Raw genomic sequence first — 14,835 nt, 5'->3', positions numbered from 1 at the left:
AATGCAGGAGCTACATACCAACGAATGATGAACAAAGTCTTCCGAGGACAAATAGGAGACATGCTCGAAGTATACATGGACGACATGATCGTAAAATCCCCCGAGGAACTCGACCATGTCGTACACCTTCGAAAGGTGTTCGAGCAGGCCAGGAAATACAACATGAGATTCAATCCAGAGAAGTGCACCTTCGGGGTCCGAGCAGGAAAATTCCTGGGGTTTTACCTAACCGAGCGAGGAATTGAAGCCAACCCTGACAAGTGCAGAGCTTTTGTCGAGCTCCCCACTCCGAGCGATAAGAAATCCATACAAACTCTTAATGGAATGCTAACATCGCTTTCCAGATTTGTATCCAAATCAGCACAACATGCACTTCCCTTTTTCAAACTACTAAAGAAAGAAGCAGTCTTCGAATGGACAGATGAATGCAAGCAAGCTCTCCAACATCTAAAAAAGGCATTATCAGAGCCACCTGTCCTCTCACGACCAAATGACGAGGAGGTATTATACCTGTACCTTTCCGTCGCCTCAGAGGCTGTAAGTGCAGCTCTTATTCGTGAGACAAACGAAGGGCAGAAACCAGTATACTTTACGAGTAAAGCCTTGCAGGGTCCTGAACTAAGGTACCAACAAATTGAAAAAATAGCCCTTGCACTAGTTTATGCTGCGAGGAGACTAAGACATTATTTCTTGGCCCATACAATTGTGGTCCGAACAGACCAACCAATCAAGTCTTTGCTTGGCCGACCAGATATGGCGGGCAGGATGCTCAAATGGTCCCTCGAACTCTCAGAATTCGACATTCGTTACGAGAGCAGAAAAGCTCTAAAAGCCCAAGTCCTAGCTGACTTCGTCGCAGATATGACGAGCTCCTCCCCTACAGTGGACGGAGCAGATAAATGGACAATCTTTGTGGATGGAGCATCAAGCGCCACAGGAGCAGGTGCAGGTATCATTCTTGAAAATGAGAATGGCTTACTAATCGAGGTGTCCCTAGCACTATCCTTCTCAACTTCAAACAACCAAGCAGAATATGAAGCATTCCTCGCTGGACTACGTTTGGCCGAGGACCTGCAGGCCAAGGAGATAAAAATCTACACAGATTCGCAACTGGTCGCCTCACAGGTGCTAGGAGAGTATCAGACCAAGAATGATAACCTCTCTGAATACCTAGTGCTAGTAAAGGAAAAGATCACCAAGTTCAACTCTGTTGAAATATTACATGTTCCCCGCGAGCATAACAAAAGGGCAGATATCCTGTCCAAGCTGGCAAGTACAAAAAGGAAGGGCGGAAACAAATCTGTCATCCAAGAGATACTCCCTCGACCAAGCATAGAAAAACCAAGCAAGGTTGTGGACATAAATGTCATTGGCGACAAAGATTGCTGGATGACTCCAGTATACAACTTCCTCGAGCACGGAACTCTCCCTGACGACCAGAAACAAGCAGCTATAGTCAGACGAAGAGCCTGCTCCTATGTCATCCTTGATGGAAAGTTATACAGGAGAGGATTTTCCATTCCTCTCCTAAAATGTGTGGACGAGGACACAGCAGATTACATCCTGCGCGAAGTCCATGAGGGCATTAACGCCCAACATCTGGGAGGAAGGTCACTGGCCAGGAAAGCTCTACGAGCAGGGTACTATTGGCCTACTATGCAACAGGACGCCAAAGACCACGTAAAAAAATGTGACAAATGCCAAAGGCATGGGGATATGCACTTAGCTCCCCCTCGAGAACTAAAATCTTTGTCTTCCCCCTGGCCCTTCGCCTGGTGGGGCATGGACTTACTTGGTCCTTTTACCAAAGGACTTTATCAAAATCGCTACCTAATAGTAGCAGTGGACTACTTCACAAAGTGGGTGGAAGCTGAACCCCTCTCCGACATCACATCACTCAGAGTCCTGCGCTTCTTCAAAAGAAATGTGATAGCTAGATTCGGAATACCACAGGTGGTAGTCACAGACAACGGAACACAGTTTACAGACAAAGATTTTCAAGCATTCCTTGTTGCCCTGGGCACCAAGCAGCACTTCACATCGGTCGAGCACCCCCAAACCAACGGGCAAGCTGAAGCAGCCAACAGAGTAATCCTAAGAGGGTTACGAAGAAGACTTGACCAAAACAAAAAGAAATGGGTCGAAGAGCTTGACAATGTACTCTGGGCCTATCGAACAACCCCACACTCCACAACTGGAGAGACCCCCTTCCGAATGGTATATGGAACGGAGGCAGTTATCCCCGTAGAGATTGGGGAACCATCTCGTCGGACCGAGCAACCTCTAGACGAGGAACAGAATGACGAAGCACTTCGAGAGGAGCTTGACCTCGTCGAAGAAATTCGAACAGGAGCTTCCTTAAAGGAGGCCACCCTGAAGCAGAAAATAGCTGCCCGGCATGACACCAAAGTCATCAAAAGAGAATTCGAGGTGGGCAGCCTCGTTCTAAGACGCAATGCAGACTCCCAGGATGGCAAACTTGCACCCAATTGGGAAGGACCATACCGCGTCATTGACAAAACAGAAAATGGTGCATACTATCTCGAGGACCTTCGAGGAAAGAAACTTCCTCGACCTTGGAATGCCCAGAAATTGAAACAATCTTACAACTAAGTTATTGCCACACCAAAAAAAAAAAAAAAAAAAAGGCTGCTCGCACTTCAGAACACAACGAATCGAGCACCTTAAACAACGGAGGGCACCATGGCACACGTGCTCATCTAAAACCATAGCAGGGGAACTAATTCACCATAAGGGAAATGGAACTCCTGCTAGACGAGGATAACTCTCGAAACGAGCCCATCGTCCCCGTGCCACGACCTAGCACCCAGCTCGCGATGGGAGGTTCAGGTTGCGAAGAAAGGTACACTAGCGTGCTCGTATTCGCGTAACTTAGAAACAACTCTAAGTGCTTATACAGTTCCCTAAACTGTTTAAGTCAAAACAGAGGAGACTACCCTCAATAAAACATGCTCAGTATCAAGCAGGGGAAACCTCCCCGGCAAAATAACAACGAGCGCAGCATTCATAAATGCAAAAATATGATAAGCATACAAAATAGACATAAAAAATAAACAGGCAAAACTTAGCACTCCAACTTGCTCGAATGAGCATACCAGCATGCCCAGACGAGCACCTCAATAACGGGGAGGTAAGCTCCCCGGCACGAAGTTTAAACAACAAAATTTCGTTAAGTTAAAAATGGGGACAAGCCCCCCGGCTCAGATTTTGAGCAAGAAATTAGCATAAAATTTGGCTAAGTTAAAAGTAGGGACCAGACCTCCCCGGTTGAAATTTTAAACAACAAAATTTCATCAAAAATTTTCTAAGTTATTAGACGGGGAGGCTCCCCTGTTGAAATTTTAAACAACAAAATTTCGTAAAATTTTCTAAGTTATTTTTAGACGAGGAGGCTCCCCGGTTGAAATTTTAAACAACAAAATTTCGTAAAATTTTCTAAGTTATTTTTAGACGAGGAGGCTCCCCGGTTGAAATTTTAAACAACAAAATTTCGTAAAATTTTCTAAGTTATTATTAGACGAGGAGGCTCCCCGGTTGAAATTTTAAACAACAAAATTTCGTAAAATTTTCTAAGTTATTTTTAGACGAGGAGGCTCCCCGGTTGAAATTTTAAACAACAAAATTTCGTAAAATTTTCTAAGTTATTTTTAGACGAGGAGGCTCCCCGGTTGAAATTTTAAACAACAAAATTTCGTAAAATTTTCTAAGTTATTATTAGACGAGGAGGCTCCCCGGTTGAAATTTTAAACAACAAAATTTCGTAAAAATTTTCTAAGTTAAAAAAATGAGGAAATATACATGCGAGCAGAAAATGTAAACATACATGCGAGCAGGTATAGACGAGCAGTTATAAACAAGCATAGATAAATAAACGGGCACTTGCCCGGAATTGTCATAAAAGTAAAACGGGGACAGAAGCCCACTTGTTCCAAAATTACAAACCATGGCTCAAAGGCCCCAAAAATTCAAAAAGACAAAATAAAATTACAATGCAAAGGCCGGGGACATCTACTCCTCGCACCTATCTTCCTGCTCGTGCCCGTCACCCTGCTCGTCTTCATGACCCTCCTCGAAAGCCACTTCAACATCATCCTCCTCTTCATCAGAGTCGGCCAGACCAGCCGGGATAACAATCTGCCCATCCTTGACCTGCCCGTTCACATGCATTCCCCGGGTCACCAATTCCACGTCAGGATTAAGGCACTTGATTTGCTGCACGGCATTCTCAAAAGCATACTCAGTACCCTCTACAAAGTCATGGGACAGCTGAGCAATCACCTTGACCAAGTCTGCTCGGGTGGTCAAGCCCTCGGCAGCCTTGTGCTCGTTCTCGCCCGGCGCCATAGCAGCAGTAAGCCTTTCAATCTCAGCCCGAGCAGCTTCCAACTCCTCTCCCCTTTTACGGTGCTCATCCAGCTGGTCACCCCAGCGTTTTTGCTTCTCCTTGAGGTCATCCACAACAATTTTGAGCTGGTTGATCCGACCTTTGGCCCGCTCGTGCCTGGCCTGGGCAGTGTTCAGCTGCTCGACTAAGGATTCCCGCTCGTCACCAAGGACAAGGGAGCTCGAGACCATTCGCACCATAGCAGCCATGTCACGAGCATGCTGCTGCCTACGGACCTCTGGTTCCTGGTCAAGAATAGCAGTCCTTTCAGCTTCAAAGACCTCCGGAGGGTGCTTCTCAAAAAAAATTTCCACCGTATAGCACCGGGGAACTGGAAACTTGCTGCATCCTCCCATGCCCGTCTCCTCAACCAAGGGATCTTCTTCTCTTGTCCTCTTAGCTGGAGGAGGCCGGGGAGCTGATGTAGGGGTGCCCGAACCACCCCCCGAGGTCCCAATAACCTGCACGGAAGGGGTCCCCGGCCTCACCTCCTGGGAAGCTCTGGCAACAATTTTCTTTTTTCCTCGGCCAGACCTGCTCGCCTTCTCATCCTGCTTGGCCTTCAACATGCGCTCGGCAATAGTTTCCATTTCGTCTGCAAACAAGTGACGAGCAAGTTAGTAAAAGACGAAGAATACATACAATAATAACAGAAATTTTTCTAAGTTAAAAAGAAAGGAAACAATACCCAAACACAATTTGACCTCCCCGGCATTTCTGCACTTGAGAAGGGTCCTAGTATTAATAAAACGAGGAGAGGCCTTAGGCACCCCGTGTTCATCTCTTATTGTAACTCCCTTACGAGTCGTCCAGACCCCGGGAGTAAAACCGGCCACAAAGGCCTTCAAATCCTCGAAAGCAGCCATGTCCTCGGGAGACAAATCTGCGTCCCCGGTTGTATATTCCTTAGGCTCCTTCTGGAAGTGGGTGTACGACCAGCTTAACGGGAACTTAGGAACTGCCCGAACTATAACTTGCCCGCCGGCATCCTTACGAGCAACACCTTGCTCGTCCCTATCTTCCTTCAGCTCCATTAAACTCTCCCGGGCAGATGGAGACTCTGGCCGGACGACATAGTACCTCTCCTTGAAATCCTTAACGGAATCCACAAACATCTTAAAGAGTTTAACATCCTCGTGATGCTTCAACGAAACCCAATTTTGACGAGGTGCTCGTCCTACTTCCTTCGTCGGCTTGCGCTGAATCTTGAAGATCCTAAAAAAGAGGGGAAGGCTGGGACGAACACCTTTATATACGCAGAGGTGCTCGAACGCCATTATAAATGACCAAGAGTTCGGGTGCAGCTGTGACGGAGCCACTTGCAAGGCTTTAAGAACACTGGCCGCAAAAGGGCTGAACGGCAGCCTAAGCCCCATCTCCTTGAAGACGAACTCATACATAGCGAAATCATGCCCGGCAAAAGACGAGCACACCCGTTCATCCTCCCCGGGTAAACGGATCGACCAGTGTTGGGGCTCGTTCGCTCTCCTCTGCTCGACCGTGGTATATAATCTAGGATCCTTGGGAGTAAGCGCCGAAGCTATTCCCCGGGGCTCAGGAGCAACCCAATCCAATGCAGGATCAGTTATACAGTCGACCAGCGTATACTTCTCCGCACCCTGGCTTTCCACAACCTCCTCGGATTCTGACATTTTAAAACCTGAAATGCAGTAAAAACAAAGTGAATTCGATGACCAAATCCACCCTTTCACCGCAATTCAAGTGAAAGGGCGCAAGATAGGACGAGGACGCTGTCCCCGACCAAAGCCCTTTTCAAATGGCAATCAAAAGCAAACCGAGGAGGGTAAGGCAGGCAAAAACGGGGAGGTAAGCTCCCCGGCACTAAGGTTGTATAACGAAATTTCCTCAAAACTTCTAAGTTAAAGACGGGGAGGTAAGCTCCCCGGCATGAAGTTTAAACAACGAATTTCATGAGAATTCTTAAATTGAGGACGGGGAGGTAAGCTCCCCGGTTAAAATTTTAACAACAAATTCTCAGCAAAATTCTCCAAGTTAAAAAAGGGGGGAGATAGGCTCCCCGTCACTTAATAAACTACCCAAAGCTTGAAACGGGGAGATAGGCTCCCCGTCACTAGTCGTCTAACCTAAAGTTTTAAAGGGGAGGAAAGCTCCTCGGTACTAAATCCATATGGTGCCCGGCACATTCATCTTAATGTTCATAAATTCATACAATCTTCATGAAAAAACGCCCAAAGCTGGGCAGGAACAACAAAAAATGGATCTAAAGAACAAAATTTGAAAGAATTACCTTGAATATGAAGAAAATCTGAAGAACGATTTGACTAGTAAATTGGAACTTCAGAGAGATTCACAATTGAAGAGAGAGAGTGAAAAGTAAAAAATGAAATTCACTCTCCTCTATTATATAGACCAAGCCAGGAAAGTGAAGAGACGCTTTGATCCAATGGTCCTTACACTCCCTCGTAAAAACCAAAGCAGTAAATGCACCCTTTCACATCCCCAATGAAAAAGGATGCTCGAATTTCACTCGAGCAAGTCCTCAAGCATAAGGCTGCGCTTTGCAGAAAACCTCCTCGTTGCTAACTTCTTCGTCATAGCAACGAGCAACAATTCCTTCTTATAAATTATCTCCTCGTCATAAATACGAGCAACAAATCCCTCTCGTAGTTATCTCCTCGCAGTAGATACGAGCAGAATACTAAATATCCTCGAAAAACCACTTCGAGCAAAACATTGCAGATACTTGCTACGAGCAAGGCTTTGACGAGCAACTTCCTCGTCCACTTTTGTTCAAGAGAGGTTGCAAGGAGATTTCCTTCTGCACTTGGGCACACATCTAAAGTCATCACTCCTATGCCTAGGAGCAACGACTTGGGGGGCTCCTGTTCTGGACTAGACTAATGCTAGTCCACCTAGACCCTCACCAAGTCCACATGGCTTGCCCAATCACCTCCATGTCAGCATGGCACAACCTCTCAACCAAAATAGGGTAAAATTACTACTCAACCCACTATCTAAGGGTAATATCTTGGCAGTCCCTCTTAATGGGCCTTGGCTAGTCCAGCCCATTAAGAGGACCTTTGGCCCAGAGCTGGGGGCTATAAATACTCTCCCTCATGGGAGAGCAAGGTAGAACACTATTCATTATCACAATTACTCTCTCTCTCTCTAACTTCTCTCTAGTATCTCTTTTGCTCTCTATTCCTTGTCTGACTTTGGCATCGGAGCACCTGCAGGTACAACCCCCCCCTCCGTGGACCATCTGCTCGGATTGCTGCCTACCACCTGCTCAACGGACTTCCAGCTGGCCTTCTACCTGTTCTGATCAACAGTTAAGATCAATTTACAAATTTCAAAAATTACAGATTGGACCATCATGCAGTCCAAAAACTCACATAAATATCACTTGTACCAAGCTACAAGTTTCTTGCTACTACTTGTTCATATTAATAATAATATCTCTTACGTTCTCTGCATCCATTATCTCTTCTTCTTCCAAATTCCAATGCCAGGAATTTCTATCAACTCCTCCAGTTACAACTATGCTTCTTCAACCTTCTCCTATTCCGTCCCCGTGCTTCGTCTCTTATGTACTCGCCACAATTTCACCACCACCACAACCAACCTTTCTCGAACAGCTTCTTTTCGCGTCTTTTGCCAAACTCAATCCAAGGTAACTACTACTTCTATGATAAACATGCCTGTAGTATATATTTATATACTTGTTATTGTTATTTTGGTTAATTTTATGTTCCAAGTTCCAACTACAAAGTTTTGTATTATAGACAGAGAAAATGGAGATAAGAAGATTTTCTCCTTTATTAGAAAGTTCAATGATATCTTCTGGTAATGGTGGTGTGGCTTTAGAGGAGTGGAAAGCAGTTCCTGATATTTGGAGAACTTCTGCTGAGAATTTTGGTGATAAAGTAGCTTTGGTTGATCAATATCATGATCCTCCTTCAACTATGACATACAAACAGGTTTTCTTCTTTTTCTTGTTCTTGTTCTTGTTCTATCCCTTTCAACCTAAGATGGTTCTAATAATATGTGAGAAAAAAGACCAATTAAGGTCCTAGTTTGAAGAATTGATCAGATAATGTGTAGCATAGTAATAATAATCTACATAGAACCGACACTTTTGATGGAAAGTGTGTCTGGTGTCCGGCATGTGTGGTGTCAAACACCGAAACGACACCGATACATATGATTACAATCAATTAATTCATTTTCTTAAATTATTATAGGTGTTGATATGTCATTGTTGCGTCCGTGTGAGTTTCATAGTAATAATCAAAAACCTCCTAGTTTCAACCATTGTGAACATGGTTTGGTTAGATAATTTCCTCTATGGTTTTTTTTCCATCGTGGTTAACAGCATGGAAAACGGATGTATCACTAATTTTATTTTTATTGGGTATGGTTAGAATAGAGTTTGGCTCAAAGTAGATGGCATTATGGTCGAATTCTTTTCACAGAAAGATTGGGGTAGGAGGATGCAATTTATGTTTCCAATTCCAACAAATTCACATTTTATTAGGTAATAAAAATTTCCTATGATATAGAAGTTTTGATTAATAAGCACCGGAATTAATCAAATGTTCTTTGTGTGGTGTCTTTTGTTTTTATTTAAGAGATATGGTTGAGTATTATTGGTGGTGTGGGACAGACATAGATATTAGATAAACCATTATCTTAATATGTTGACTCAATTTTGTACCAAAAAAAAAATATGTTGACTCAATTGACTCTGTTTTTTGTCTTCATGCTCTTAAACCATATCTTACTTGTAGAATAACAATACTTTCTAGAATCTAGAGTACGTACCCGATTTTGAAGTATCCAGACTTAATATGTTGTAATTGTGTTGATGATATATTGTGCACATCATTATGTGATTTTGCACCTTAATCTGATTTATTTTTTTTATGAGGTGCAAAACCATTTCTAATTATTTTGAAGTTTAACTTATGAGCTTGATGACTCAATTTTTGTTTCAATTTGAATCCTGTGAGAAACTTATCCTATGAAATCTCATTCGGTTCTATGCTATATATGTCAATTTTCTAATCACAATTTCAGTTGGAGGATGCAATATTGGACTTTGCTGAGGGTTTGAGAGTTCTTGGAGTAAAACCTGATGAGAAGATTGCTCTTTTTGCTGATAATTCATGTCGCTGGCTTGTAGCAGATCAAGGTGTGCAGAACTGTGTATTATTATAAGAACATGCTATGTTATGATTATCAAAAGTAGTAGACTAGTAGCTATGAAGCACGGACACAGACACATACACGACATGGACAGTGACACCTCGACACCGATAATAATATGATAAAATGACATAATTCAGTGTAATCATAAGTGTCGGCGTCGATGTCTGACAACGTGTCCAACACCGGACACGCCTAATCTGAGTAGTGTCCGTGCTTTATAAACTAGTAGTATCTTTTTAATAACATCTATGCTATGTTTTTAGTCTAGGCATGATGGCAGTTGGAGCAATCAATGTAGTAAGGGGTTCAAGATCATCAATTCAGGAACTGCTGCAAATATACAACCACTCAGAAAGTGTTGCACTAGCTGTCGACAATCCCGAAATGTTTAATCAGATTGCAAAACCATTTTATTTGAAGACTTCCATCAGATTTATTATTCTGCTTTGGGGAGAAAAATCAAGCCTTGTCAATGAAGGAAACAAGGAAGTTCCAATATATACATATATGGAAGTCATACATTTCGGGCGAGAAAGTCGCAGGGCATTGTTTAAGTCCCATGGTGCTAGTATGCCACCTTGAACCTTCACCTTCTCTATAATATACATCAAAAGGAACACTAATCAGGTTCACTATAAACTCGTCTACAATGTGATTGCAGGACAACATTATATGTTTCAAACAATAAAATCTGACGACATTGCTACTCTAGTGTACACAAGTGGTACTACTGGAAATCCGAAAGGCGTTATGCTAACCCATCAAAACCTTTTGCATCAGGTTTGAATGCAAATATCTTATAAACTTCATTGCTATTAACTGCGAAATAATTCCTGGCCTTAATATATAACCAACTCTTAATATCACGTGTTAATGAATTTCTAGATCAAACACTTATCAGACGTTGTACCTATTGAAGTTGGAGATAGAGTTCTAAGTATGCTGCCTTCTTGGCATGCATATGAAAGAGCTTGCGAGTATTTCATTTTCTCGCGTGGTGTTGAACATATATACACTACTGTGAGAAACTTGAAGGTATTATTACTTTAAACATATGTTTCAACTTCGTGCATGGTACTGTATGTTATAAAAGAACACTCGCATGGCTTCATTTTGTTCTAGGATGATTTGGGACGTTATCAGCCACATTTGATGGTTTCTGTTCCTTTAGTTTTTGAAACTTTGTACAGGTAACTCACTTTCCCAAGAATTTTATGAACATGGTTCATTGCTTTTAATGTCACTGGTGAATAGTAACATTTATTGTTGTTTTTGGTTCCTCTAGTGGGATCATGAAGCAGATATCTACAAGCTCACTTATTAGAAAGCTTGTTGCTCTCTCATTCATAAGGGTCAGCTTAGGATACATGGAGTGTAAGCGAATTTACGAGGTTTGGTCATCAGCTCTATAATCATATTTCATATCCTTTTCAGATCATATGATTATTTCCAAAAGCTGAAACAAACAGATAAAGAAAATACTAAAAGGATAATTTCAAACAAACAGGCTCTACCTAGCAATTCTATTTCTGACCAATGATAATAAATTTTGTACTATATGTTTGTAGGGTAAATGTTTAACAAAGAATCAGAAATCACCTTCCTACCTCTATGCAATGTTGGATTGGCTATGGGCAAGAGTTATGGCTGCAATATTATATCCAGTTCATATGCTGGCAAATAAACTGGTTTATAATAAAATCCGTTCGACCATTGGAATATCAAAGGTGTTGTATTATGTTTCTGTACTATGCTTTCTAGTAGATGAGACAAAGTAAAACAAAAGCATAAATTACTTAGTGTGATTATTTGTGATTTGGAAATGTCTCAATTTTCTGCTCATGATAAATAAAACCTTCTGCAGGCTGCAATAAGTGGTGGTGGTAGCTTACCTTCTCATGTTGATAAATTTTTTGAGGTTTGATACTTCTCGTGTTTGTTATTCTCAAGCGGGAATTTCCTTTTTGGCTATCTTCTAACATTTTTTAAAACTACAGGCTATTGGTTTGAACTTGCAGAATGGATATGGTTTAACAGAAACTTCACCTGTTATTGCTGCTCGGCGACTTGGTTGTGACGTAAGCCATATACTATAAACTGCACAATATAAAGCCAAGTATCATTATATTAAAAATATTGTTTTGTCCTTCCCGTAGCTTAAAACTTGTTATTCTACTTATAATGAATGGTTTAACATGTCATTATTTTAAATATATTATTATTGAGCTCCCACTATTTTTTCCCCTTCTAAAAGTTGAAGAATTGGAAAGTGTTTGGGATTCCACATTGACTAGTGATATGGACAACATGGTGGTTATAACTTATAAGTACAGGAAAGTCTAACCCCATGATCTAGGATTTGGGATTGAGTTAAAGGCACAAACTCAAATTCTAAGATAGGTATGATTGAACCATTCATGTGTTATCTATGTACCAGAGCCAATTGCCCTGTGATAGAGTAATAACAAACAAACTGTATACCTTTCTTCACGAATCTCTGTCTAGAGTTTGATATTTCTAATTATTACAAAATTTGTATTCTTTAAGTCAGTTCTTAATCTGAGTCTGCAAATAGTAGTGTTTTTATCTGAAAATGCTTCAAATGCTATCTTTTAAAGGTTATTGGATCTGTTGGATATCCACTTAAGCATACAGAATTCAAAGTTGTAGATTCTGAAACTGGTGAAGTTCTCCCACCTGGTTCAAAGGGAATTTTGAAAGTCAGGGGCCCACAATTGATGAAGGGATACTACAAGGTAATCTTCTTAGTTAAAATGTAAAGTTCTTGTGTATTGTCTTGACATGTTTGTGTGTATGTAAGAGAGAAAGAGGGTGCATGTATATGAAAAATTCATAACAAATTTGTTGGACACATTACAGATATGAAAGCATGCGTATATCTATCATATTTCAGACTTCTAAATCAGAACCTTCATACCAAAGTTATAACTTTATTCATTTATAAATATTTGATTGTCTGCTAAACTTAAAAACTGAGGCAATGGCTTCTAAAAGGCTCATTATGAAGAATTCTGTCTGTTATGTAATACCTTTTCCCTTATAAACAAGCAACTTGTGTGATAGTCCATAGACATAGTAGTCAATAATGTTGCTTACTTAAGAGCTCACATCACACTTATCCATGGAGTCTTATTGACACATGCTGGATCAAGTTGTGTCAGTTACATGTCTTTACTCTTGTATCAGAATCCTTCAGCTACAAATCAGGTCATAGATAGCGATGGCTGGCTGAATACAGGTGACATAGGTTGGATTGCTGCCCACAATTCAACTGGGCGAAGTCGTAATTCTGGCGGTGTGATTGTTGTTGAAGGCCGTGCAAAAGACACCATTGTGCTTTCATCAGGTAGAACAGAAGTTTATGTTTGACCTTTGAATCCTATAAGTACTGTCCCTCCCTCACTGTTGATCATGGGTTCTTTCTACTTATGAAATTACTAATCACATGTTTCTATAAGAAAAGGTGAAAATGTTGAACCGGGAGAACTTGAAGAAGCTGCCTTGAGGAGTAACCTCATACAACAAATTATTGTCATTGGCCAGGTGAATTTAAATCTTCATGTCTTATAAAAAGTTTTGGTTCAAGGCGTTCATATAAACTGTATAAGAGATATTACAAAATGCAATGATTTCAATTATTTGGACATGTAGGATAAGAGGCGTCTAGGAGCTGTAGTTGTTCCTAACAAAGAAGAAATCTTAAAGGCAGCAAAGGAGTTGTTAATTATAGATTCCAATAGTTCAGATGTCAGCCAGGAAAAAGTGACCAATTTAATATATAATGAACTAAAGACCTGGTAAGATCTTGTCTTCTGTTGATGTTTACAAGGAAGAGCAGTGTTTAATTATAATATAGTTAATTAGCTTCAATTAAAGTACATGACAATGGAAGAGAATTTTTTTTTACCTATAATTGAGTTAAGAGTAAAACTAAATACATGGTCAGGGGTGTTATGAATGGGAAACATATCAAATATTTTCTTACTGAAAATTGAATCTATCCCCGTTATCATGCAGGACGTCAGGGTTTCCATTTCAAATTGGGCCAATCCTTCTCGTAAATGATCCCTTCACGGTTAGATTGAACATCATAGTAGTGTCTGTCTTTATATTAATAGTTTACATTACAGAATTGACATATTTGGCTAATCTTTTACTATAATGACAGATTGATAATGGGCTAATGACACCCACGATGAAAGTGCGAAGGGATAGAGTTATGGCTCAATACAGGGACCAAGTAGAGAATCTATACAAGTAAACTTACCTGATGCCAATGGTATGTTACAAATAGTTAAGTATTAGCTCAATACAGGATTAAATGGAGAACCTATACAAGTAAACTTACCAAACACCAATAGTATGGCACAATAGGCTCATACTAAGTGATACCAGTTCTACCATTACCACAATAATTAGATAGATAATAACATTTTATGATATCTATAGTGACTCGTGTAACTTCTAACATATTAATTCTCTGTTTTCATTTAAGATTTTTTGTTTTTATGTTAAAATTTACAAGTATTCCTCTAAGGGAAGCTTAAATTACATTTCTTATATTGAGTTTAAAACATATACTATAGTTGATTTTATTATAAACATTTGGTATTGAATGACTCTATGGACCATCCTTACAGCAATTTCTTTTTATATTTATTACTTATTATTACTTACAATGGCATTGGTAACTAATTTTTAAATACTCCTTTTATTTCTTTTATTGCGAACTTCACCCAAAATATTTATTTTATCTTTTATCATTCCATAGTTGATATAGTTGGGGCTTAAACTATATGTTAATGATACTAGGAATCTCAAATAGAGGAAAGAATATTATAAAACGCTTGACAATATTAATTGAATTAAATTGCATATTTACTTTCCAGGTAACAAAATTGCAGATTAGACATTAAGAAAAAAGAATGTAATTTAAGTTTCTTTTGAGGGACAGGACTCAAGAGTGAATACATTCTCATATAATCTTAAGTATTTTTGTCTCTGAATTCGTGATATATTACATTCATATCGCAAATGGTATTGGTTCTTTCTAGTTATTTATCTTATAATTTGAACTCGATTTTAAGATTTCAAATCAAATTCTGTAAAACAATTGTACTTAATTTTCAGAATTAAATTGATTTTAAGATCTTAATATTAACATTTTTCAAAAGTTGGTTACGTACTCAGCAACATAAATAAAACAGAAGTTCTAC

The 14,835-nt window shown here is 40.2% G+C and overlaps 1 protein-coding gene across 5 annotated transcripts; it reads left to right on the top strand.

The window, feature by feature from the left end:
* The first annotated feature begins 7,721 nt into the window (after window positions 1–7,721).
* Window positions 7,722–14,262, top strand: LOC123907016 (probable acyl-activating enzyme 16, chloroplastic). 5 transcript variants are annotated; one of them, XM_045957076.1, is made up of 17 exons: window positions 7,722–8,060; window positions 8,173–8,367; window positions 9,467–9,581; window positions 9,867–10,166; window positions 10,260–10,378; window positions 10,484–10,633; window positions 10,721–10,788; window positions 10,884–10,989; window positions 11,167–11,325; window positions 11,463–11,516; window positions 11,596–11,676; window positions 12,217–12,354; window positions 12,806–12,965; window positions 13,083–13,162; window positions 13,271–13,416; window positions 13,637–13,694; window positions 13,788–14,262. In XM_045957076.1, the coding sequence occupies exons 1-17, from the start codon at window positions 7,764–7,766 to the stop codon at window positions 13,878–13,880; spliced, it is 2,319 nt and encodes a 772-aa protein (XP_045813032.1). In that variant the 5' UTR covers window positions 7,722–7,763; the 3' UTR covers window positions 13,881–14,262. The 5 variants fall into 5 exon arrangements, with proteins under 5 accessions (XP_045813032.1, XP_045813035.1, XP_045813036.1 ...); XM_045957079.1 differs by lacking the exon at window positions 7,722–8,060 and having other exon boundaries at window positions 8,229–8,367; window positions 9,862–10,166; XM_045957080.1 differs by lacking the exons at window positions 7,722–8,060; window positions 8,173–8,367 and adding an exon at window positions 8,907–8,924 and having other exon boundaries at window positions 9,862–10,166.
* Window positions 14,263–14,835: the final 573 nt, after the last annotated feature.

Source organism: Trifolium pratense, linkage group LG2 (assembly GCF_020283565.1).
Source record: "Trifolium pratense cultivar HEN17-A07 linkage group LG2, ARS_RC_1.1, whole genome shotgun sequence".
Classification (NCBI taxonomy): domain Eukaryota; kingdom Viridiplantae; phylum Streptophyta; class Magnoliopsida; order Fabales; family Fabaceae; genus Trifolium; species Trifolium pratense.
The sequence above is the reverse complement of the archived record's forward strand: the minus strand, read 5'-3'. Positions and strand labels throughout refer to the sequence as shown.

Bases quoted from the DNA above. Each gene is read 5' to 3' on its own strand.
- LOC123907016 (XM_045957076.1), top strand. From the start codon at position 7,764: ATGCAGTCCAAAAACTCACATAAATATCACTTGTACCAAGCTACAAGT. The intron at 11,517-11,595 runs GTTTGATACTTC...TTAAAACTACAG, and splicing joins ATGTTGATAAATTTTTTGAG to GCTATTGGTTTGAACTTGCA. The intron at 11,677-12,216 runs GTAAGCCATATA...TATCTTTTAAAG, and splicing joins CTCGGCGACTTGGTTGTGAC to GTTATTGGATCTGTTGGATA.